Here is a 22,536-nt window from a genome sequence, read left to right on the forward strand (position 1 = left end):
AAAAAGAAAGAGTATCGAAAAGGTCCGGATCTGAAAAAAAGGATTTAATGTCCAACCACCAAACCAGAAGACCTATACAAGAAGAACCAGGGTGGGTTATTGACTGAAGAATTAACAAAAAAAACAGAGTATTGATTAGTCTCGGCTACAAAGAGAGGTACGGTATTGAATATATCAAATAGGACCTGCTCATTTTGCCCTACAACATGAAATTTAAAATCTCTTTTACATAAAGAAATGAAAAGAGAAGAAAATTTTAGCAAGATGCCTCTTCTTTGGTTGGTGTACTTGATCAGACAACAACCACATCAGAAAAGACTATAAAATCAGACTAATTGACAGATTTTGCAAACTGGCCTTGCAATTAGAAAATTTGGCAAAAGGCTAGCAGCAGCAGAACCTTCCATTGGCTCCACTCTGGCCACTTACTCTTGAAACTTCATCTGTGATCTGTCCAACTAGAACTGGTTCTTTGCTACTTGCTACAACATTTGGTGGTGTTCAGACAAAAAGGATCAGTCAGAACCTGATAGTTTTCTAAGCCAACCACCAGCAGATAGTTGTCCATGACATGCTTACTGAAGTTCTGCAATTTCCCCATCACATCTTTCTGCTTCACTAGAACTCTATTCTTCCATTTCAACATCTTCATCTGATTGTGGATCTTCCACTTCACTTGCACTACTTGGACTATCATAATCAGTAAAAGGTGAAGGCTTCTCTCTGATAGAATCATCATGAAGGTGGTACTTGACAAACTTAACCCTTGTCTCACCTTCAGTTTGCCTGCCTTCTTTGCGTTTTCTCCTCCTATCATTTTCAGTGAACTTCATTGTGTGAGCAGCAGCCAACAATGAAGCATCCATGGACTCGATCATCTCTTGATCACCCCCCGCCTTTTCTTCATCTTCTCCCTTTTTTTCTCCCTTGCTATCAATGTAAAAGAAGAGATCATCTTCCACCTTATCACTGCCTGGATTCCACAGCAGAGCTTCATTTTCCACTTTTGATATTTCAAGCCTCAACTTCATATGCATTTTTGAGATGTAATGATCAAATACTTTAGCCCCTTGATCATCAAGCTTTAGTAGCCACTCTAGAGAATGAAATCAGTTTATAGTTATACATTAAGAAAAGATCTGTCATGAACAAACTGATAATATCAAATAAATAATAAGATTGAACAAAAGAGAGGGAAAAGATACATACTGATAAGAGTTTGAGGTGTAGAAAAATCAGATCCACTCTTTTTTTCATCAATGCCAACTTGACCACTGACACATTTAACCAATTCAGAAGGCAGACGAGATCTAGTATAGGCATTTATATAAGAAATTGCTTTGGCATGATCTCCATTTTCCCTGGAAAAAGCAAATTGATTATTTAGATATGAAAGAATTCATGTAGCACAGTCCTATTCCATTTTATCCAACTCTTACCTGGCACCCTGAATGGCCTCATTGGCAACAAGCAACCTTGCAACAGCAAGAGTTTTCATACGGAAAGCAGGGAGATGGATCCCACTATCAGTATTGAGGAAAGAATACTCCACCAGTACTACAACATCATAAAGGACTCTCCGCAGAAAAGATTCATCTTCGGTACCCTGGTTTGTGGCAAAAATACACTCGGTGCACCAGTTAAAATGCAAACAAATCAGGAAAATTAGAAAACATATACCCGATTACCCCCTTGCAGCAAGAAAGTGGATATATTTAAGGTATATTGCATCTTCAACTAAATTGGTCAAGATCAACAAACAAACTCACAGTGGAATGTATGAATTCTGTGAGAAAATCGTTACCTGATCATTTTCACAATCTTTTTTTTTTTCAGTTGAAGAAATGCATAGGAAAAGTTGTATACAAATACAAACAACATTAGGCACATTACAGACTTATGCCACCTGTCCTCAACACATGGGAGTTTTAAGCAAATAATATGCAAAATTGCATTTCTTCATGTGCTGAGGGGCAGGTGGTACACAACTGTGGTGTGCCTACCATTGGTTTAGCAAATGCAGACTCCAATAAGCATTCATTTGAAGAAATACTCACCAAAATAGAGGTGACAGGCAAAGTTCGCTCTAGCAGCATCCTGACAAGGGTCTCTGACAGATGTCAATAGACAATTAGAGATTAGAAAGTAAGCACCCCAAAATTGACAAATGGACTATGGAGGCATTCATAGAATAAAAGAAAAACATTTGCGGCTGAAGTTGTTTTCAAAAGCATAGTTAAAAATATATTATGAGACCTATAAATGATAAACTCCTATCACCCTACCTTTGAAAAAAAAAAAAGAATTCTGTCAAACCCAATTTACCCTCAAAAAATAGAAAATGGAAATAAGAGTAAAAGAAAATTCATGTCCAACATAAAGTAGAAGGAAAAGGGAGAGGCACTATCCATATTATGAGATACTATCACCCACTGAATATTCATTTGGACGCCCACAGCCCACTGCCAACTGTACTTGATATAAAACTGAATGGGTCAAGTAAATAAAAATAGTGAAGATAAATTTACCTTTTGAAGAATATTCGTATATATATGCAACAAACATATAAAAAATACACGAAACTATGAAAGAGTCAGAGTAGCCACTTTGTACAAAAAATTGCCAAAGGTTAGATCCCTATCTAGTCAAACACCCTCAAGACACTGGATAGCTGGGACCACCATTGAGTAATGACCCTTTCGAACAGTTTAACCGATATATGAATCACTTGGATAAATATGCAGCAGACTCAGCTTGCCTAGACACCATTTATAGTTCTCAATCCTACACCATTTCCCAATTTTCTTCTTCATGAAACTAAGCTCCAGTATACAAACATGGACCTCAGATTCTTTATCTAGTCAATGGGTTACCACTGGATTCAAATTGTCGTCTGTTTCAATGCAGAGCTTCCAATCCTCAAGTCCAAGTATGCTTCCTAGAAGCCTAACAAAGGGTTTTAACATTACTGATCAAATTTCATTTTGAAAAAAAGGCACAAAGCTCCATTTGCCACAAATATGACAAATAAGGGAAAACCCATTCAAGCCTCAAGCAATAGCCCACTATCTTTTCAAGTAACTTTTTTCATAAACATCAACAAAGAAAACATTTACTACTTTCGTATCATCTCTGAAAGACTTGTCAGTGCACTGACCTCTTGCTGCACAAGGCTCATGTCTTAGGATTCTTGGACTCCCAAGAAACAACACCAACCTCTCTCCACCAGAAGGACCGATTTTCTCTTTGCTGGATTCTTTGACAGCCATTGACATTGACATGTTTTTCCCCATTATCATTCCCACAAGAGCCATCAATACTAACCATACTGAGATTGCTGAATAAATTACCACTAATATTCAGTTCTATGATGCGAATACCTGTTCTGCTTAAAAAGGATGTAGAGAACACTGATGTGGGCCCCACAGCTACGGTCCCACTGTGTTCGTAGGGTAGAAGGTGTTCTAGTCTTCCTAGGGTCAGCTGTTGGTCATTTAGTTGTTTCAGTTGTTATTTGTTTTAGTCTTATTTTGCTCTATTTGTTATGTAAAGACTAAGGGCAGATCTGTCCTTTCCATGTAATGAGCATAACCTATAAATATTAAATAAAGTGGCGGCGGCAGAACATTAAGCTTCTGTTCCTCCTTTCAACTCTTGTGTTCTACTTCTCTTCCTCCCTCTTTCTCCTCTCTTCTCTATACCCTTTTTCCTTATTTCCGAACCTGAAATCCGTTAGAGTTCAAGACTGACAACAGTCCTGAACGTCTACTTGGTATCAAAGCTAGGGTTTCTCATGTGAGTCTAGTCCAGCCGACCACATGAGAACCATCTAAGGCTGGAAGCTAAGAAAGCAGAGTTTGTTGACTGATTCTTGGAGATCTCCAGAGGGTTTAGCAGCTGTTTGAAGAATTGCCACAGTTGCAGCGTGTTGGTGATCAGGAAGAATCAGGGAAGGCTAGGGTTCGGGTAACCTTGGAAGGCAGCGAACAACATCCTCTTGTAAGTCTTTTATTTTCTAAGAGAAATACTATCACAGAAGATAGGTTGGACCTATCTAGAAAGGGCGGCTGAACCACTCTAGGGTTTTATCTTTCTATTCTCTAGGGTTTTGTCTTAACCCTGCGGCAAACCCTAATACTGGGCTGAACCTTGTGATCTAACACTACAGCAAACCCTAATAGTTCTCTCCCCCTCATTGATCAGTTTTAGGGTTCCATATTAACCCTACTACAAGCCTTATCCGTACGGTACTGTCTGGAGTATACGGCTGAGAATTTGCTTCTAGGACTGATTAAAACCCTAATCTGCTTCAGCATATCAAATTATTCTCCAAGCTGTTTTTTCAGTTTTTTGGGGTTTCGAACTCTTCTAAGGGGGTGAAAACTGTACGGACTGTTGCTGTTGTGTGTGGTAATTGGTTTCAGATCAATTTTATACCTGTTTCATGCACATCTACTGTGAGTACAAACTGGTTCTATACTGATTTTGTGATTGTGGTTGATAGTCCAAGTGCTGTTTTGACTGTAGTAACCCTAATTTTGAGACTATTGGTTCTTGACCGAAATGGAGTTTAAGAATTAGGCAGAAGGCAGTTTTGGAAACAGCAGTTATGGTGGTGGTTCTGAGACAGATTTTCAGATAACAACCGTAAGATTTAATGAATCAAACTATTTGGAATGGGCCCAATCAGCCATGATGGCTATTGGGGGAAGGGGCAAAGTAGGGTATCTCTTGGGAGATGTGACAGAGCCCTCCAAGGGAGACCCTATGTATACCAAGTGGGTCCAAGAAAACTACTTGGTTATGACATGGCTGTGTAATTCTATGCAACCTCATATTAGCCGAAATTACTTATGGGCAAAGATAACCAAGGAGATATGGGATGTGATGAAAGAAACTTACTCCCAACAACCCCTTAATGTTGCCAGAGCATATGAATTAAAATGTGAGGTGAATACCCTTAAACAAGGAGAAAAACCGGTTTCGGTCTACTTCTCTACCTTGAAGTCCCTGTGGCATGAGATTGATCACTTAGAGACTCTTGAGTGGGAGAGTCCCAAAGATGCTCAGATCCATAGAAATCGAGACAAACAGGGTGTTTGAGTTTCTAGCAGGACTGAATTCAGAATATGATATTGTGAGGCAGCAGATTTTGACCAGAGATAGTGTGACCCTCTCTCAGGCATACTCCTTAGTGCACAATGAAGAGACCAAGAGGAAAGTCATGATGCAACCTCAGCCACTTACACCTGCCTTGGTAGCTGTCAAACCCAAAACTGGGGGTGATTCAGAGAAGGACAGAAAGAAGGAAGATAAAAGGGATGTGGTATGTGAGCATTGTAAGAAACCTAAACACACAAAAGAAACGTGTTGGAAGTTGCATCCACATTTGGTCCTGGCAAAGTTGAGAAACAAGAAAGGTAATGCTCATGTGGTCATGACTATTGATTCAGCATCCTTGTCTGACACAAGAGGCACACCCTTAGAGACCTTAGTTGCAGTTCGGGTTGCTCTAATACAGTTGGAAAAGGAAGTTGGCAACTCAGCTTAGTCACCGCGGTCATCATCAGCCCCTGCCACATCAGCCTTTGCACATTCAAGTACTCGAGCCTCAGCCTACCATGCCTCAACTCCAGGTACTACTGAACCCTGTTGGATAATAGATTCAGGTGCATCCGACCATATGACTAGCTTGCCCTCATTGTTTACTACTTATCACTTTTCTGGTAGGGATAGAGTATCTATTGCTGATGGCTCTCTTGTCCCTATTTCTGGCAAGGGTGACATCAGACTGTCAGATACTATCTCCTTGTCTTTTGTCCCGAATGTTCCTAAACTTGATACTAACCTTCTTTCAGTTAGTAGTATTACCAAACATATGAACTGCTTAGTAACTTTCTTCCCTGACCGATGTGTTTTTCAGGACAAGGAGACGAAGAAGGTGATTGGGACTAGCCGTGAGACGAATGGGATCTATCTGCTCAGGGAGAGTTCTCGTCGGGAAGAGTCAGTGGATAAGAAGTTACTTGTTTCTTAGGTTGTGAGTCCAGTTATGCTTTGGCATAACCGATTGGGTCATTTGTCTTTTCGATCTTTAAAGAGTCTGTTCCCTACTTTGTTTGAGTCTGTTGAGTCGTCTCAGTTGAAATGTGAAAGTTGTGAGTTTGCTAAACATTGTAGAAACTCTTATTCATTGAGTAATAAAAGGAGTAATAGTTCTTTTGATATTGTGCATACTGATGTTTGGAGGCCATATCACATTCCTTCTATGGGTGGGTACAGATATTTTTTGTTATTTGTTGATGACCATACTCGGTTTTCTTGGGTTTATCTTGTGCATTCACGAGATGAGGTTCCCGCCCTGACCCAAAACTTCCACCAAATGATCCAAACCCAGTTTGCTACCAGGATCAAAGTTCTTAGATCTGATAATGCCAAGGAATACTTTGCTAAGCCATTGGCATTGTACCTTCTTAATCATGGGGTTATCCACCAGAGCACTTGCCCTCATACACCTCAGCAGAATAGGGTTGCAGAAAGGAAGACTAGGCACATCTTGGAGGTGGCTAGAAGTATTATGTTTACCTCCAATGTCCCTATTCGCTTCTGGGGTGATGCTATCTTCACGGTGGTATATCTTACTAATCGGGTTCCTTCCTGAGTTCTTGATATGAAACCTCCCGTTTCCCTTCTATACCCCAATGAGGAGTTGTTTACTAATCCCCTGAAAACATTTGGTTGTACCTTTTTTGTTCAACTTCTCGGTCCCCATCACTCCAAGTTCGAACCCAAGGCCTCCAAATGCATCTTTCTTGGTTATGCACAAACTCAAAAGGGTTATTGTTGCTATGATCCTGTCTCAGGGAAGAAGTTTGTTTCTATGGATGTCACTTTCTTTGAGGAGACACCCTACTATTCTCGGGTCTCTCCTCAGGGGGAGAGTAGTGAGAGTGGAGATTTGAGTCCTTTTCTTTAGGGGGAGTGCAGTGAGGGCAGGGTTAATACTTTTGGGGCTGTTCCTTTACCTATTCCATTGGGTGATGAGGGCTGCAGTAGCGAGGGTGGGCAGGGGGATCAGGAGTTGAGAGTCTATCACAGGCGATGCAGGCAGGTTGATCCCGGTCATCAGTAGTCCCAGCCAGCTCCAACCTCTTCTGCGGCTCCAAGTCCAGATATTACAGTCCCAGGGCTCACAAAGAGTCCTTCCATTGTTGCCACTTCACCCCCTATAGACGACATTGACCTTCCCATTGCCATCTGTAAAGGAAAACGGCATTGCACCACATCTACAGCCCACTGCATCTTTCAGTTCTTATCCTATGATCGCCTATCTCCCTCCTATAGGTCCTATTTCACTTCCATTGCTAATGTCCCTATTCCAAGAACAGTGCAAGAAGCCCTATCAGTCCCGGAGTGGAGAAGTGCAATGCAAGTTGAAATGGATGCCCTGTTGAAAAATAATACCTGGGAGCTAGTTGATTTGCCCAAAGGAAAGAAACCAGTTAGATGCAGATGGGTATTTGCTGTGAAGCACAATGCGGATGGTTCCATTGAGAGGTACAAAGCTCGGCTAGTTGCAAAAGGGTTCACTCAGACTTATGGTATAGATTACTTGGAGACATTTGCCCCGGTAGCCAAGATGACCACCATTCGAGTTCTATTATCTCTTGCAGCAAGCCACACTTGGCCTTTGTACCAAATGGACGTTAAAAATGCCTTTCTGAATGGTGACCTGCAGGAAGAGGTTTACATGCAGTTGCCTCCTAGATTTTATGATATAGAGGCAGGTAAGAAGGTTTGCTGGCTCAATAAGGCATTGTATGGTTTGAAGCAATCACCTAGAGCTTGGTTCGACAGATTCAGACTAGCCCTTGAGAAGTTCGGTTATGTACAAGCCCAGTCAGATCATACACTGTTCATCAAGAGGGTGGAGTCCTCTCTGACATTATTTGCAGTATATGTTGATGATAGTGTGGTGACAGGGAATGACAGCCATGAGATTGAGTCCCTCAAACGGCTCCTTCATCAAGAGTTTGAGGTGAAAGATCTGGGTGCACTACGATATTTTTTGGGTATTGAGGTTGCTAGATCTAAACAGGGGATCTTTGTCTCTCAGAGGAAATATGTTCTAGATCTGTTGGCGGAAACCGAAAAGCTAGGTGTCAAACCTGCGGATACACCCATTGAATAGAACCACAGGATTAGTGCAAAGAGTGGGGAGCCACTTGAAGACAATGTTATGTTTCAGCGATTAGTGAGAAAGCTCCTATATCTATGCCTCACTCGGCCAGATATCAGTTATGCAGTTAGTGTTGTCAGTCAGTACATGCATTCTCCTAAAACCATGCACCTTCTAGTAGCAGAAAGAATATTAGCATACTTGAAGAGATGCCCGAGTAGAGGTATACTGTTCAAGAACAATGGTCACATGAAGGTGGAGGTCTATACGGATGCCAATTAGGCTGGGAGTGTTGATGACAGAAGGTCTACCTCTGGATATTGTGCTCTTGTGGGAGGTGACTTGGTCTCTTGGAGGAGTAAGAAACAGAGTGTTGCCTCCCGAGTGCTGAAGCTGAATACAGGTTAATGGCTAATGGAGTGGCTGAAATTCTTTGGCTGAGATCACTACTTGAGGAGTTGGGTATTGAGTATGAGAAGCCCCTGATGTTGTATTTTGATAATCAAGTGGCTATTAATATAGCACACAATCAGGTACAGCATGACAGAACTAAACATATTCAAGTTGATCAACATTTTGTACGAGAGAGGGTCTCATCACAAGATGTGTGTCTCTCATACATCACCTCCAACATGCAGCTGACAGATATCCTCACCAAAGCTGTACCACGGAAGAAGCTAGAGGCGGATCTATCCAAGTTGGGAATGATAAACATTTATTCCCAACTTGAGGGGGAGTGTAGAGAACACAGATGTGGGCCCCACAGCTACGGTCCCACTGTGTTCGTAGGGTAGAAGGTGTTCTAGTCTTCCTAGGGTCAGCTGTTGGTCATTTAGTTGTTTCAGTTGTTATTTGTTTTAGTCTTATTTTGCTCTATTTGTTATGTAAAGACTAAGGGCAGATCTGTCCTTTCCATGTAATGAGCATAACCTATAAATATTAAATAAAGTGGTGGCGGTAGAACATTAAGCTTCTGTTCCTCCTTTTAACTCTTGTGTTCTACTTCTCTTCCTCCCTCTTTCTCCTCTCTTCTCTATACCTTTTTTCCTTATTTCCAAACCTGAAATCCATTAGAGTTCAAGACTGATAACAGTCCTGAACGTCTACTAAGGACAAAAAGGTATTACTTTTCTCCAATGCACACCAACACCACCCATTCTCTTGAAGAGAAGATCAACTTAAACCAAGCAAAGAATATTCCCCAACTAAAGAACAATGGTCAAACAAGTCATTCCTTGGCTTCCTAGCCACACAGTACATAGTAACAATTCCCCAAACGATGTAAGAACCAAATATAATAAAAAGCATTTTTTTGAAGATAAATAAAAAATAAACTTTATTAGAGAAAAGGAAAAGGATATTACAGCAGGGTGATAAGGAATCACCTAGCAAGAACAGACCCAAAATACGACAGATCCACCCTAACAAAAACCCATAAAAAACAGAGAATTAACCCTGCAGACATACCAAAGCACCTTAAGAAACAAACCATATCCAATTACAAATATCACAACAAAAATCACAAAGGGCCCTACCACCAACTCCTAAAACAAACTAAAACAAGCAAGAGACTGAATCCCAGAACCTCCAAATTCTGCCAGAAAACATATGAAAAAAGCATCCTGAAACCCAAAAAATCCAACTGATGAAATGCTCAACTTAAACTTTATCCATTTCCTCATCATGCCCACTGTCTAATATAGAAATCTCTTGTCTCATCTGGGTAGCTTTTTTTATCTTTCTCCCTTGCTTTTTTAATCCCGCTCCATATACTCCCATCTTCAGTCTTGCAAAAACATTTGAAACTTGTCTCTTTTGATTGGTTTTCTGTCTTCTAAATCTTCTTACTGCATTAGGGCATTTCTCACCCTTGTAGATCCCTCCCTTTGAGCATTAATTCTTTCTAACTCAAATATGGCATTCTTCTCAAACAATTGATCTGCACTCAGGTCTTCTCTACCCTTCCCCTCCTCTACATCTCCAACTATATTTACACTTCCAAATTCTTTAGTTGTCCCTGAACCAGAATCAGCCACCCCCTTATTCTTCTCTTTCGTCTGGACTCTAGTATTTTCCACCTCCCTAAAAGCTTCCTTTGCAAAATCCTCTCCCCCCAAGAAGAATAAACCCAACAATTTACTGACCCTCACCCCTGTGTTCAGCACCCTTTCCCATATCCACAGATTTCTCAACTCCATGAGTCTCATCTATGACTACTTCTTCCTCCTCTGTACCTGTTGCTCCATCCTCTTTACCTACTCCTGCATTCTCTTCAAAGGCCTGGTTCTGGATTTTTGTTTCCTTATGTAGACTCTTGAAAGAGACTTTTTCTTTTCCTCATCCTCTTCATCAATGGTCTCTACTTCTTCCCTAGAGACATGGAGGTCACCATTTTCCATCTCAAGCCCTGTTTGAACTTCGTCCCTCTCTCCCCCTTGTCCATGTTCATTCTCTCCAAAACTGTTGTCCCTCCCACCCTCTTTTTTTTTTCAAATCCGGCTCTTCCAATATCTTTAAGTCATCTTCTACCGCATTGTCATCTTCTTTTGGGAAAATCTCTCCCGACTGAATCCACTCCATGATCTCGGATTCTGATCTTCCAACGCAGCAGTTCCTTTCTGACACCTCCCTTGCATGCCCTATTATCTGTTTAAGACTTGTTATAAACAATGAGACATTGAACAAAAACAGACATTTTTTATTTTTTCTCATAAAATTCTCAAGTGTTAATGTTGTATACATAGCCAGCATTCAGCATTTTTGTTATGCATAACTACCAGGTAGAAAACTTTTTTATCTTGCTAAAATAAGTATAATTTATTGTTCATTGTTATCCCCTTATCTTGGAAACAGTGGGTCTTGGCACAACGGTTGGGTGACTCTATTGCAACCTTGGCAACCAGGGTTCAAATCTTGGTAACAACCTCTCTGTATGTGCAGGGGTAAGGCTGTGTACATCTGTCCCTCCCCCAGTAGGGAGGGAGGAAAACCATTGGAACAGTTATGTTATAAAACACAAAGAATCCAACTTACAAACTGGAGATTTGGGAAGTGAATTAAACTTATAGATCAAAACAGAATGGAAACATATGGAAGAGGAAAGTAATGCATACCAAAGAAGTAACAGTTACGAAACCCAGTAACCGAACCGACTGCCCAAGACTTCAACTCGTTCTGCAACTCAGCTCTTGAAATTCCAGTACGAAATTTCAATGACAATCTCAGTAAGAAAGCCTCTGCGATAACAACTCCAGCGAGGTTACCGACCATACATCCTCCATCACCAAGCTCTTGGCGAATCTCTTGACTGGATAGCGGGAAAAACAGCCTCAAAATCTCCCGCGAATCACGGTTCCCCTCCGGTTGGTCAGTCATCCAAACACGAATCAAGTCTGTAAAACAAGGAAGCAGACTAACCGAAGCATCTTCTTCATCTGAATCCTTACTACAGCATATGCTGATATAGCCAACAATTCCTTCGATCAGACAATCAATCTCCCTCGTGAGTTTCTTCTCGGTCTTCAACGACTGCTTTTTCTCAGAGGAACCAACGATTACTTGGTGCAACTCAAACAGGACTGGAGCTAGTACGGCAACACTCTTCAAACCATTACACGAAGCCGAACAAGCGGTAAGCAGCTGAAACAGGTCCTTCACCATTAAAACCCGACTTAGAGGGTCTAGTCCGTCTAGATTACCACCACGAAAGCTAACCGCGGAGTAGAACCAGATAACTTCGATAGGAGGATCAACCCTAGCTTGCAGTAGTCGAAAGAAAACCGAACCAAAACCAGAAACATCAGAAATGCCTTTCCGACATTCATCTAAGAACCGATCTACCGACTCTTTTAACATTATTTCATAATTATGGCCGATTAGAGGACCGAAATCCGGCGATTTCCCACCGCTAAAAGACTCCACGGCGACTACATCCATGTCGAAATTTACAATAATTCAGGAGAAATTAAAAAAAAAAGGATTGAAAAGCTCCGGAGGTGATTTAGATTAGATGATTTTCAAACAGGTCAAGAACAGCTACGCGCGCAAACCCCTAGTGTTCTGGTCCGAATGGAGAGAGAGTGGAAAGGAGAGGGAGGGTTTGCAAATGCCGAGTTTTTTTTAGGGTTTTAGACTAAGTAACGGACTTCCTTTCGAATTCAGACTGGCGTTCGTTACTAGCATGTACCTGGGTGACACTACGCCCTCGAATTCGAATTTTGAAAGGTGTCTGTTGATGACGTTGCCTCTCACATAGTCACATAAGTGGACGCTCACGCTAGACATTGACTTTCATTAACGGACTTCGTTGACTTACACAGGGCAAACTGATGCGGTGTATCTCTTCGACAGAGCTCAATACCTTATAGCCATCTGATCATTTATCATCTCGAACGAATTTTGAAACTAACCGTCCAAGTGAACAATGGGCCCCCAGTAAACAAGCCCACTTATTTCTGGGCCTAGTAGCCCATTAACGGACCTGGACTCCAACTCCATAGCTCTAAGTCTCCAACTCTATACAATCTGGGCCAAGCTCGATTCGACTTGGACTGTGGACTCCACTCTGTGAGGTAAGACACGCCGCTTCTCATTGGCTGCAAACAATGGGCCCCCAGTAAACTTTTCTTACGTGTAGCCAATCGGAGACGCCCAACACGTAATTCATAGAGAACTTCACTCTGCGAGGCGATGCGGCGGATCCCTCAAGCGTATTGTTTCCATGACCCAACGAAGACACTGCACTGATATAGTGATTGCTTCAGTTCTGCATTTGTATGAATCTCGTATTTTTCGAAATCGAGGGGGCATATTGTAGAGCTGTAGAGCTTTGATACAGAGATTAATGGCGAAGACGGAATCCATCTTCGTCTTTTTAGTAGTAGCTTTGCTAATGTCGTCATGGGTACCCATCTCTCACTCTGCTAAGAAACCAGTTTCAGTCGCTAAGAAGAAAGATATACCGTACATTAAATGTCAAGTTTGCGAGAAGATAGCTCATCAGCTATACCACCAAGTCAAGAACAAAGAAGCCCGGATCGCTCCCAAGAAGGTCCTTTTTTTAAAGTTAGCGGATTTAGCCATATTTACTCGTTTAAATTAAATGGATCCACTGTTGAAACCAAAAAAAAAAAAAAGATTCACGGTTAACTGTGTTAGAAGAGGTGTGTTCATTTGATTTAATTCTTCCTTTTTAGGTCTCAGAGTTCCAGATCATCGAAATATCAGAGAACGTTTGCAATTTGAAGAAGCAGGAAGCTGATTGGATTCTACGAATAGACATCGTAGAGAAGGGGGATAAATTGGAGGTAAGAATAATCTTCTGCGTCACAATCTTGTTTGGGAAAAAAAATTGTCTTTTGCGTAGTTTGTAACTTTTTGTTGATGAAACAGTAACAAGGGTTCACGATACATATTTGGCCCAGTAACCAAATCACGTATTGATTCTTAATTTTTCTCAAGCTTGAGGATTCTTCTATGCGTTCGTTATCTTCTGGATATCATATTAATAGATAGCATATATCTTTACTGTAAAAGTATAATATTTGTTTTCTAGTTTAGTTTGTTACCGTGGTTTCTCATATTAATATCCTTCATCTTCCAGCTTGTTGAACAAGACTCTGAAGGGCAATGCAATTCAGAATGTAAGACCATCGAACGAGCTTGCCAAGAGGTGAAACTTTGTTCGTTTGCTGTTACCAAATTTTGTGATTGATAAATCAAATTTATCTGCGTTACCCACTGAAAGAGAGCTTCTCTTTTCAAGGAAACCAATGATTTTCTGTCTCAAGGAGCAACAATTTGGACAAAAACGTTTGAATGATTTTACTCATCTCCAATATTCGTGAACCCAAAATTAAATCATTCCTTGAAATACTTTAGCACAGTGTAATTTCGTATTGCTGCATTTTTTTGGTACTTAGGCTCCATTTAATGACCTTAACTTCAGCTCTTGATGTTATCAAATATTATGAATCAATCCAGTGCCACATTTCTTATGACGTATGTGGACTTTTACATTAATTCTTTCCAGGTTATGGGTTATTCTGACACTGATGTTGCAGAATATCTGTTCCGATCCAAGCCTCAAATTGATGTGTTGGTAAAGTTTCTTTGCAATGATCTTACAAAAACATGTGCTGTTGAGCCACCTCCTGTTCCAAAGGTAACTATAATTTAAACAGTTCAAGTGACAAGAAACTAGCATCAATTAAATATTATGAATGACATCTAACTTAAGGGTCAACTGCATCTATCATTACTATCCACTTTTATCAATTCGACTCTTGATGTTCTTATCCATTTTGTACAATCTTTGAAACAAATCAGAAAAATTACCTGCACATTTTTGGGATATTTTTTTTTTCTATATTATCCAACTGTCAGCTACTATTACTTTTGTTCCAAGTAGCATAGGTGTGATAATGTGTAGGAATGTCCCAATAGTCTTGGCCATTAGTAGGTCTGTAGGAGTCTACTGCCAAGATTTTAGACCTGATAGATCCTTTCTAGAAAGGTTGTAGATGCAACCTTCCTCTATAATGTCAATGGTTCATTGATGGCCTTGTTTGGTTATCCAAGTAAAATTCCTTCTAAACTACATTTTTCTTGGTTGCAACATTCATATGTCATTAATATTAGAAGAAACTTAGAATAGAGTCTGGGGGCCAGGACTCCCATACAATAGGATCAGATAAAAGTGGATTATGTGTTAGTACAAAGTCATTGGTTTTATCAGCTTCTTTTCCATGTGGTCATGCAGGACAGGGTTGGCCATTTATTATGTCTCAATGTTACATACTTGATCAATACGCCAAGAGCCTTAACACTGTTGGAATGTGTCAATCCAATTTGTTTAACTTTAGGACCATAACATACTACCACACTTCCACGTTAACGTCTTGGTGGCCCTCACTTTGGTGGCAAGTAGCCCTTTCCCCAGCCAGCTCTCACTCTGTCAGTAGGTAGCCCTTTCCACAATGGCTCTCATTTTGGTGGTTGCTAGCCCTTTCCATGGTGGTTCTCACTTTGGCAGTTCATCACCCTTTCCTTATGGAAGCTCTCACCCTACTCCAAGTAGCCATTTCTAATGATGACTTTCACTCTACCCTAAATAGCCCTTCCTATGACGGCTCTCACTCTGCTCCAAGTACTTTTTCCATGATTTGAACTTGAGATGTGGTGGTAGGCTCTAATAGCAATGGTTACATACTTGACCAATATGTCAAAATCTTCGTGACTATTGGAACACATCAAACCAAGCTGTATAACCTTTAGGGTCATAACAGTCAACCATATTCTTTACAATTACTAAAAGGGAATATTCTAAAAAGTAGTCAAGTAAAAACAGAAGAATACTTTGCCTACATGCTTCCATGTTTGAGAGTTCTACCTGAACTGAATAATCAATCAGACTACAAGTGTTGGCAATATTGTATCATTAATTTATTATACCTAAAGTCATTGGCATGAATGCCCAGGTGTTGATCATTTTTAAGTGTTAATGTCCATAGTCCATACAATTCTTTCCTTTTTCTGACCTTGATTGGCTAATAATCATGTCATCCAACCTATCTAGACGCACACCCTCTCATACTTGATATTATATTAATGATTCTATCCATTGTGTAATATTGTATACCATCCAACTTTATTCCCCTAAATGCACATAGTTTATGCCTTGTATTTAGTAACCATCCATTTCCATATTGTACAATATCATTCACAAGTCAACCCTCAGTTCACCAGGAGAAAAAACAAAAATAGAAACACTAGTTATCTATTATTCATCTTCATCCAGTAGATGTGTCAGAAAACCTCGTGTAGAATTGATGCATCTTTGTACCTTCTGCCAATGTAAACACTTATTCATGCTATTAAGGTACAATTTACTTGCACAAAGGAACCTTTCGGAAATCCTTATATCTTCTCCAAATGGGAACACTGTTTGGATCTTCAATGGACCTATTGGAGATGTGACCTCAAATAAAACTGAGGTGCTTGCCCTCCATACCAACTTACAAATACTAAGAGGTTCGGGCCTCCTCTCACCATCAAGGGAGATTCAGCAGATGTTATTAAATGGAGCTATAGGGTTGAATAAGGGGCCTTGGTAGCTGAGTCAGCTGATCCATTTCTTGAATGAAATGTTAGAGATTACTTCACACTCTTTTTTGTCAATAAATATATTGCCACCTTTCTCTCAAAAGAAAAAGTGCAATTTATGCAGATCTTGTCATAAGAGAAAAAATCTATTCATTGTCAAAACTAACACTCTATTTTCCTCAATACTGTGCTATTTCCTTTTCCTATTTTGTTCTGGATCACCTTCAAACTCCAAATTCCTTTTGTGCACTGCCTTCACAATGCCCTCAGAAGAGAAAGAATGCCTTGGATGTGTTCACACAGCCTAAAGGCTTGAGTAACACCTAAATGATGCTGTGTGTCCTTGAGAACTCAATGTTGATTAACAAGCAGCCACTAAAATCATTCTAAGGCATAGAGCTTGCTTATGTCGTTAATCTTGGAAGTTAGAAGTATCAATTTGATATCTTGAAAGCTAACTAGCTTGACATAAAGCTGGGAAACTTCCAATTTTCCTTCAAAACAAAAGAGGAGAGGGGTTCCATTTAATATTGCTCACACTTACTGCATTAGTAAGTTCTAAAACCTTATTACATAATCTTGATATGCAGTTGAATGCTCAAAGTCATCTTGATTCATCCATGCCTTTGCATGAAGAACAGCATTGCTCTGTATTGAAAACATAAGGTACTTCCCTTTTCTGTTCAGGGTCAACCAAAAAATTATATGAAAATATAATGGTAAGAACACAAGAGCCCCAATAAAAAATTGCAAATAAGATTTTAGAAGAAAAAAAATCAGGGACCACTCTATATCCTCAAACAGGGGCCATGTACCAAAAGATGTATGCCAGAGATATTTTTGATCTGGAAACCCAATGTAACAGGGAGTTCACTTCTGATGTCAGAGATCATTCCTGCAGTTAGTTTTAATCCTTTCTCCTCTCTAAATATTATAAGGAGATGGCAGGTAGTATATCAATAAACTTCAGCTAAAGTTACTTGTTTATCAAAAGAGGGGGCGATGGGCTGATGACAGGTAGTAGTGAGCTCAAGTAAAAACTGTCAAAGGGTTGCAATGGACTCCTCTGGATTCTAGAGCCATCAAACTCAATTTTGATGGATGCGGCATGGGCAATGCTGGCCCATCCAGGGTAGCGGAGTCATTGGAGATACTTCAGGTGCTTTCATTGTGGTATACTCTGGACCATTGGGAGTGGGGGATCCAATTAATGCAGAATTACAAGCTGTCCTTCAAGGCCTAAAATTCTGCAAGCATTCCCCTCTCCCCTCTGCAATCTGTCCTACGAATCTCCCTCAATCCTGTAGACACCTAAAGTCTGACACTGTATAAGCTCTGTTGTCCTAGAGCCTCCTAACTTTGCTGGCCCCGAAAATGCTAGAAACAGTAACACTACTATAGTACTATCTCACAATGTTTCTCAAATCCCTGCTGAACCGAATTACCTAGAGAGCATCTGTCAAAAATTAGATTGGTGAAGCTCTTCAATATAGAGTTACAGAAAATGGCTATCCATACCTTACGATGAGGAGATGATCTAATAACTAAGGACCATCGACTAATTAGCAAGCCCACCAGGACAACACTGAGAAACTCAACTATATGGATCCAATGGATTTCCTTTTATTTCTTGTTTGCTTTCTTATGTGCAACAGAGTGTAGCAAGTGGTAAGCAGTCCTTAGGAGGTTCTGAACTCCCAACCTGACCTAGTCAACCCTAATCCTGACCCAACCTAAAATCCTGCAACCCTAACCCACCATGACCCAACCCGAAGTTGACTTCAGATTGGGTTGGACTCAGGTTGGAGCCAACCCAACCTTTCTCCTATCCTCTTAAAATCTCTGAAATTCTTTTAAGCTTTGGCTAAGAAACTTAAACTGAATTTTTATGTCCGTATACTGACCATATTTTTATTGGTATTTACTTGTTTGATTTTTTTATTATTTTTTATTGCAAAAGTGGAAAGAATGAATGTTTCAAATGATTAGAGTCTATTTCGAATTAGGATAGATCTCCTATTGTGGAATGAAAATCATAATGACAACCTATCATTAGGGTTAGGGCTTAAGAGTTAAGACAAAGGGATATGATGATATGTAGTGGGATTAGAATACTTATTACAACAGCCATAGTAGAGTTGGGTTCAGGTTGGGTCGGATTGCCTAAGGGATCAACCCTAACCCAACCCAAAGTGAAGTAAGGTTAGAAAGCGTCAACCTTAACCCAGTTGTCAACCTGACCCAACCCAACTCAACTTTTTCAGGTTTTGGTCTCGGCTAACCCAGCCCAAGTTGCACCTGTAATAAGCACATATCCATATCCCTTCAATGGTGGCTACCGGATTTACATATCAACCCCCAAGTAAATCTTTCACATTCTCATGTCAGAGAACTGGATAATAAAAATATCTGAAAGTTTTGAAATTCAAGAGGAAAAAAGGGTACTTAGAGTTTGAAATATGATTCTTAAGGCACAATAGTAAAGTACAAAACAATAAGGTCTAAAAGCCCTAAACTCATGCATCAAGATGTAATTCCCGTTAAAGTGTTATCTGTCCCTGGATGCTAATCTTGTCCTGTAGATCTTATTAATGTTGTAGAATGTAATTCAGAAAGTAGTAGGATTCCCTAGTATGAACCAAAAGAACCAAGGGTTGCCAAATGAAAGCACTTAAGATTCCATCCTATATTACATATTTCATTTTGCAGGACTTTTTTTTTGAAAAGTTTAAGTATTGTATTATTATAAGGTGTATACAAAGTGCCTTTGTACAGTGAGATTCTGTACTTGGACATCCCATTGACAAATTCTTAGCAAATTCTTGTCTATGCAAATTATGTTCTTTGTTCAAATTTATCTATTCCAGATATACGTGGTCCATGCATAACAAGCACTAAGATTTTTAGGTTCAAGATTAGTAAGCCTGAGAAACCTAATTACATGGGTCAGTTCTGGTTTAGATGGAAAGCCATGTCTTCGCAATTTCTATAACATGAAGTGATAGGATATTTTTATTTTTAGGCTCACGAATATCTGTTTTCTTGTGACTCAGGATAGGAATCCAGGAGAACCTTTTATTCCAAAGTCGTCTAAAGAGGCAGAAATGGAAAAAATATTGAGATCCATGGAAGTAATTCTCCATTGACTTCAGCATGTGCATGGTTTATAAAGCAATTCCACTTTCTTTGCCATATTATTGGTACTTATTTTTCAGAAGTTTCTTTACAGGGTATGCCAGGAGCACCCAGTATGAAAATGTACTCAAGGGAGGATCTAATGAACATGCAGAATTTTGGGGATGAAGATAATGATGACGATGACGATGATGATGATGATGAAGAAGATTTCCCTTCTAAATTGGTATTGACCAAAAATATCAAGAAAATCATAGTTTTATTTATTATTTTCAGTTATGGAGTATCTACATATTGCTCTGCCTTTTGCCAAAAGAAGCACTGAGAGCACTTGATATATGATATGGTGCATCTGTATTATGGTTTATTTGTTTATTTTTTCTTATAAATTTTATTTAACAAATTTTGATCTATTAATGGTGTGGCTATTTCTTTGATTGGCCTGCAGGGAAAAGTTCTTAGGACTATAGAAACCACAAAATCAGATTGGAAACAGAGGATCATGAAAGGAATTACAGATACTGGGGCAGCACTTAGGTGGCATGCAAACAAGGTGGCATTCCGAATAAGGCGATGGTGGCAAGGGAAGAAAACACAAGTTGCCAAACAACCTTCAAAAGCAAAGGCTGAGCTTTAGGACTGTATGGGTCAGTTCATTTCGTGAAGAGAAGAGTCTTTGGATCTTTATTTTTTTTCACTTTCTTTCTTCTGTTTTCCGGTTACTTGCTGCATTTTATACTATTGTAACTGTTGCAGACGATTTAGAGTTCAATTGAGAATACCTATTCAAATGTAAAACTAATTCAACCTACAGAAATTAAACCAAAAAAAATAATAAAAAAATCCATAACAGGGACTGCTTTGCAATGTTGGGATTTGTCATGAACAGTATGACTCTAGCACAATGTCCTGGAGGTATTCGTAAGTCATAACTCATAACTACAGCAGTTAAACCAGTTTTCCCGACTTAAAGGAAGAAATTTTAATATACATGTAATATTCTAGTAGTCTTATAAAGTATGCTCGCTTGCTAACACCGTCAGAGTTAGATCCATTAATAGAATAATAGAGCCATTGTTGAGCTTCTATTGCTTCAATGGGGAGAATAATGATGCCACCAGTAGAATAAAGAAATAGAAATTAGAGTGACATTTGAAAATGAAAAGCAAACACAAAACCAATACACAGCCACGCCAATGGTTATTGCTTCATCGGTCCGCAGTCCTATCTCGTAGATAGATCCTGTGACAGAAGTTCTAAGGACAGGGCTGCAATAATATCCTTTTGTCCAAATTCAGATTGGTGGATAAAGAAGTGGAGGTGAGTAGAATCCTGGGTTTGTTCTTAGGGGGTGAGGAATTTGCAATAAGAACCTTTAGTCTGTGTTTGGTTTGAAGAAAAAAGTGGGGAAAGGAAAGGAAAGGCGGGGAAACCTTTACAAACCTGGTATAGATTTCCCTACTTTTTTCCTTCAAACCCAACATAGCCTTAGAGAAATGGAAGAAAACTCATCTTTGCAAAGGAATATTAAGAAAGGCATTCAGGTAGTTGGGGAGAATGGAGAAGAGGACTCCCTATGTAAGTAGTGCTGATGATAATGAGAGAAGGTTTTTATTCAAGAATCCCAACAATGGCAAAAAGTTGCACTCCGTATGGAATTAATTTTTTTTAAATTCTGGTACTGTTAGCATTTTATAGATATTCTAAACAAGGTTCAAAATATCGATATGCCCAATACGCCGGTAGGGGCGTATCGGGCGAATCCATACACATTTTGCTCCTTTTTTTTCATTTTTTTTCACAACCGGTTCAGGGGGGCCAGTTTAGGTCTCCTCTACCCCCTGAACAGGTCCGACCTCCGATACACCCACTGTAGGGGCGTATCAGAAGGGTCTCGAAACGATACATATCGGCCGATACGGGCCGATACGTGTCAATACTTTGAACCTTGATTCTAAATTCTTCAAACTCCTTAAGGTGGAGATGATAGTGACGAAGATGATAGATATTGTTTGTATCCAATCAGGCGCATCTTGTAATGTTGAGTTCTTGAGACCTTGCAATGCTGACGTTTCAATGAATACTTGAGCATTATATCAACATCACCAGTATTTTTTTTTTTTTTTGTTAGGTCAGTACCATAGTCATGCTCCCAACCAATGTTTCCCCTTCGCATATGGTTAATACATCCTCCAAGTAGAGGTCTGCTTGCTTCCAATGTGTAGCCCACTAGCCCCTGCATAGGCTATCGAGAAAAATGAATCTATTATGTTGGAACTGCTAGGGTTTGGGTCGGGCCCCTGCGGTTCTAGCATTGAAGGAGCATATTCGAATTCAGGACCCCTCAGTTATCTTTCTCGCAGAAACTAAAATCCACTCCAGTCATCTTCAACGCACTCTTAATAATCATGGGTTTATGGATTTAGTCATGGTGGAGCTGGTTGGCACTTCCGAGTGCCGGAGGTTTGATTATTGGTTGGACAAATGAGGTTAAAATACATGTTATCTCCACCTTGAACCATATTATAGATGCCATTATTTCTAATTATAGTTGGAGCTGTCCGTGAAGGATCACCTTTGTCTATGGGGCACCGATTCGCAGTAGGAGATTGGCAGTTTGGCAAGAACTCAGTACCTTAGCCCAATCAGTTAATCACCCTTGGATCTTGATGGGAGATTTCAATGTGATTTCCAATCTAGATTAAAAAGAAGGAAGCTCCCAAAGTTAACAGGTTTATCGACGACTGCCAATTGGTTGACCTTGGAAGTGTGGGGCAGCGCTTTACATGGTGCAATAATCATCATAACTCATGTTTAATTTGCGAAAGATTGGATCATTGCTTAGAATCGAGCACTTGGTGAGATATGTTAAAGCGTGGGTCTTTAATGAGATGGTAGTGGGTTCAGACTTCAGATCATGGGCCTATTATTCTTCACTGCCATAAAAAAACTTTGGAGGGGTTTTCAGCCTTTTCATTTTGAAGGAATGTGGGTCTCTCACCCGAATTGTCAAGGAGTAATTTTGGAGGCATGGGAGATGGGAAAATCCAAATAGCCGATCCTCCTTGGGTTCCATGTTGAGTAGATGTAGACAAGCTTTAAAAATATGGAAAAAGAAC

At 39.9% G+C, this 22,536-nt stretch overlaps 2 protein-coding genes across 2 annotated transcripts; one reads left to right on the plus strand and one right to left on the minus strand.

Moving 5' to 3' along the window:
- Positions 1–75: 75 nt before the first annotated feature.
- Positions 76–12,289, minus strand: LOC104604409 (SNF2 domain protein). Its single transcript, XM_010268718.3, has 5 exons — positions 11,293–12,289; positions 2,058–2,110; positions 1,440–1,606; positions 1,210–1,361; positions 76–1,096 (listed from the first exon to the last, which is right to left on the minus strand). The coding sequence occupies exons 1-5, from the start codon at positions 12,113–12,115 to the stop codon at positions 627–629; spliced, it is 1,665 nt and encodes a 554-aa protein (XP_010267020.1). The 5' UTR covers positions 12,116–12,289; the 3' UTR covers positions 76–626.
- Positions 12,290–12,871: 582 nt separating this feature from the next.
- Positions 12,872–20,215, plus strand: LOC104604410 (uncharacterized). The gene is made up of 7 exons (XM_010268719.3): positions 12,872–13,229; positions 13,375–13,485; positions 13,782–13,850; positions 14,211–14,342; positions 19,336–19,413; positions 19,512–19,643; positions 19,866–20,215. The coding sequence occupies exons 1-7, from the start codon at positions 13,023–13,025 to the stop codon at positions 20,052–20,054; spliced, it is 918 nt and encodes a 305-aa protein (XP_010267021.1). The 5' UTR covers positions 12,872–13,022; the 3' UTR covers positions 20,055–20,215.
- The last annotated feature ends 2,321 nt before the right edge of the window (positions 20,216–22,536 follow it).

This window comes from Nelumbo nucifera, chromosome 6 (assembly GCF_055504915.1).
Source record: "Nelumbo nucifera cultivar China Antique chromosome 6, China Antique-T2T, whole genome shotgun sequence".
NCBI classification, from domain to species: domain Eukaryota; kingdom Viridiplantae; phylum Streptophyta; class Magnoliopsida; order Proteales; family Nelumbonaceae; genus Nelumbo; species Nelumbo nucifera.

What these genes read in the sequence shown, in the direction of transcription:
- LOC104604410 (XM_010268719.3), top strand. Translation starts at nt 13,023, where the DNA reads ATGGCGAAGACGGAATCCATCTTCGTCTTTTTAGTAGTAGCTTTGCTA. An exon ending in CCCGGATCGCTCCCAAGAAG is followed by an intron (nt 13,230 to 13,374) that starts GTCCTTTTTTTA and finishes CTTCCTTTTTAG; the next exon opens with GTCTCAGAGTTCCAGATCAT. An exon ending in AAATATTGAGATCCATGGAA is followed by an intron (nt 19,414 to 19,511) that starts GTAATTCTCCAT and finishes GTTTCTTTACAG; the next exon opens with GGTATGCCAGGAGCACCCAG.
- LOC104604409 (XM_010268718.3), bottom strand. Translation starts at nt 12,115, where the DNA reads ATGGATGTAGTCGCCGTGGAGTCTTTTAGCGGTGGGAAATCGCCGGAT. An exon ending in TCGTAACTGTTACTTCTTTG is followed by an intron (nt 2,111 to 11,292) that starts GTATGCATTACT and finishes GACATCTGTCAG; the next exon opens with AGACCCTTGTCAGGATGCTG. An exon ending in TACACCTCAAACTCTTATCA is followed by an intron (nt 1,097 to 1,209) that starts GTATGTATCTTT and finishes TTCATTCTCTAG; the next exon opens with AGTGGCTACTAAAGCTTGAT.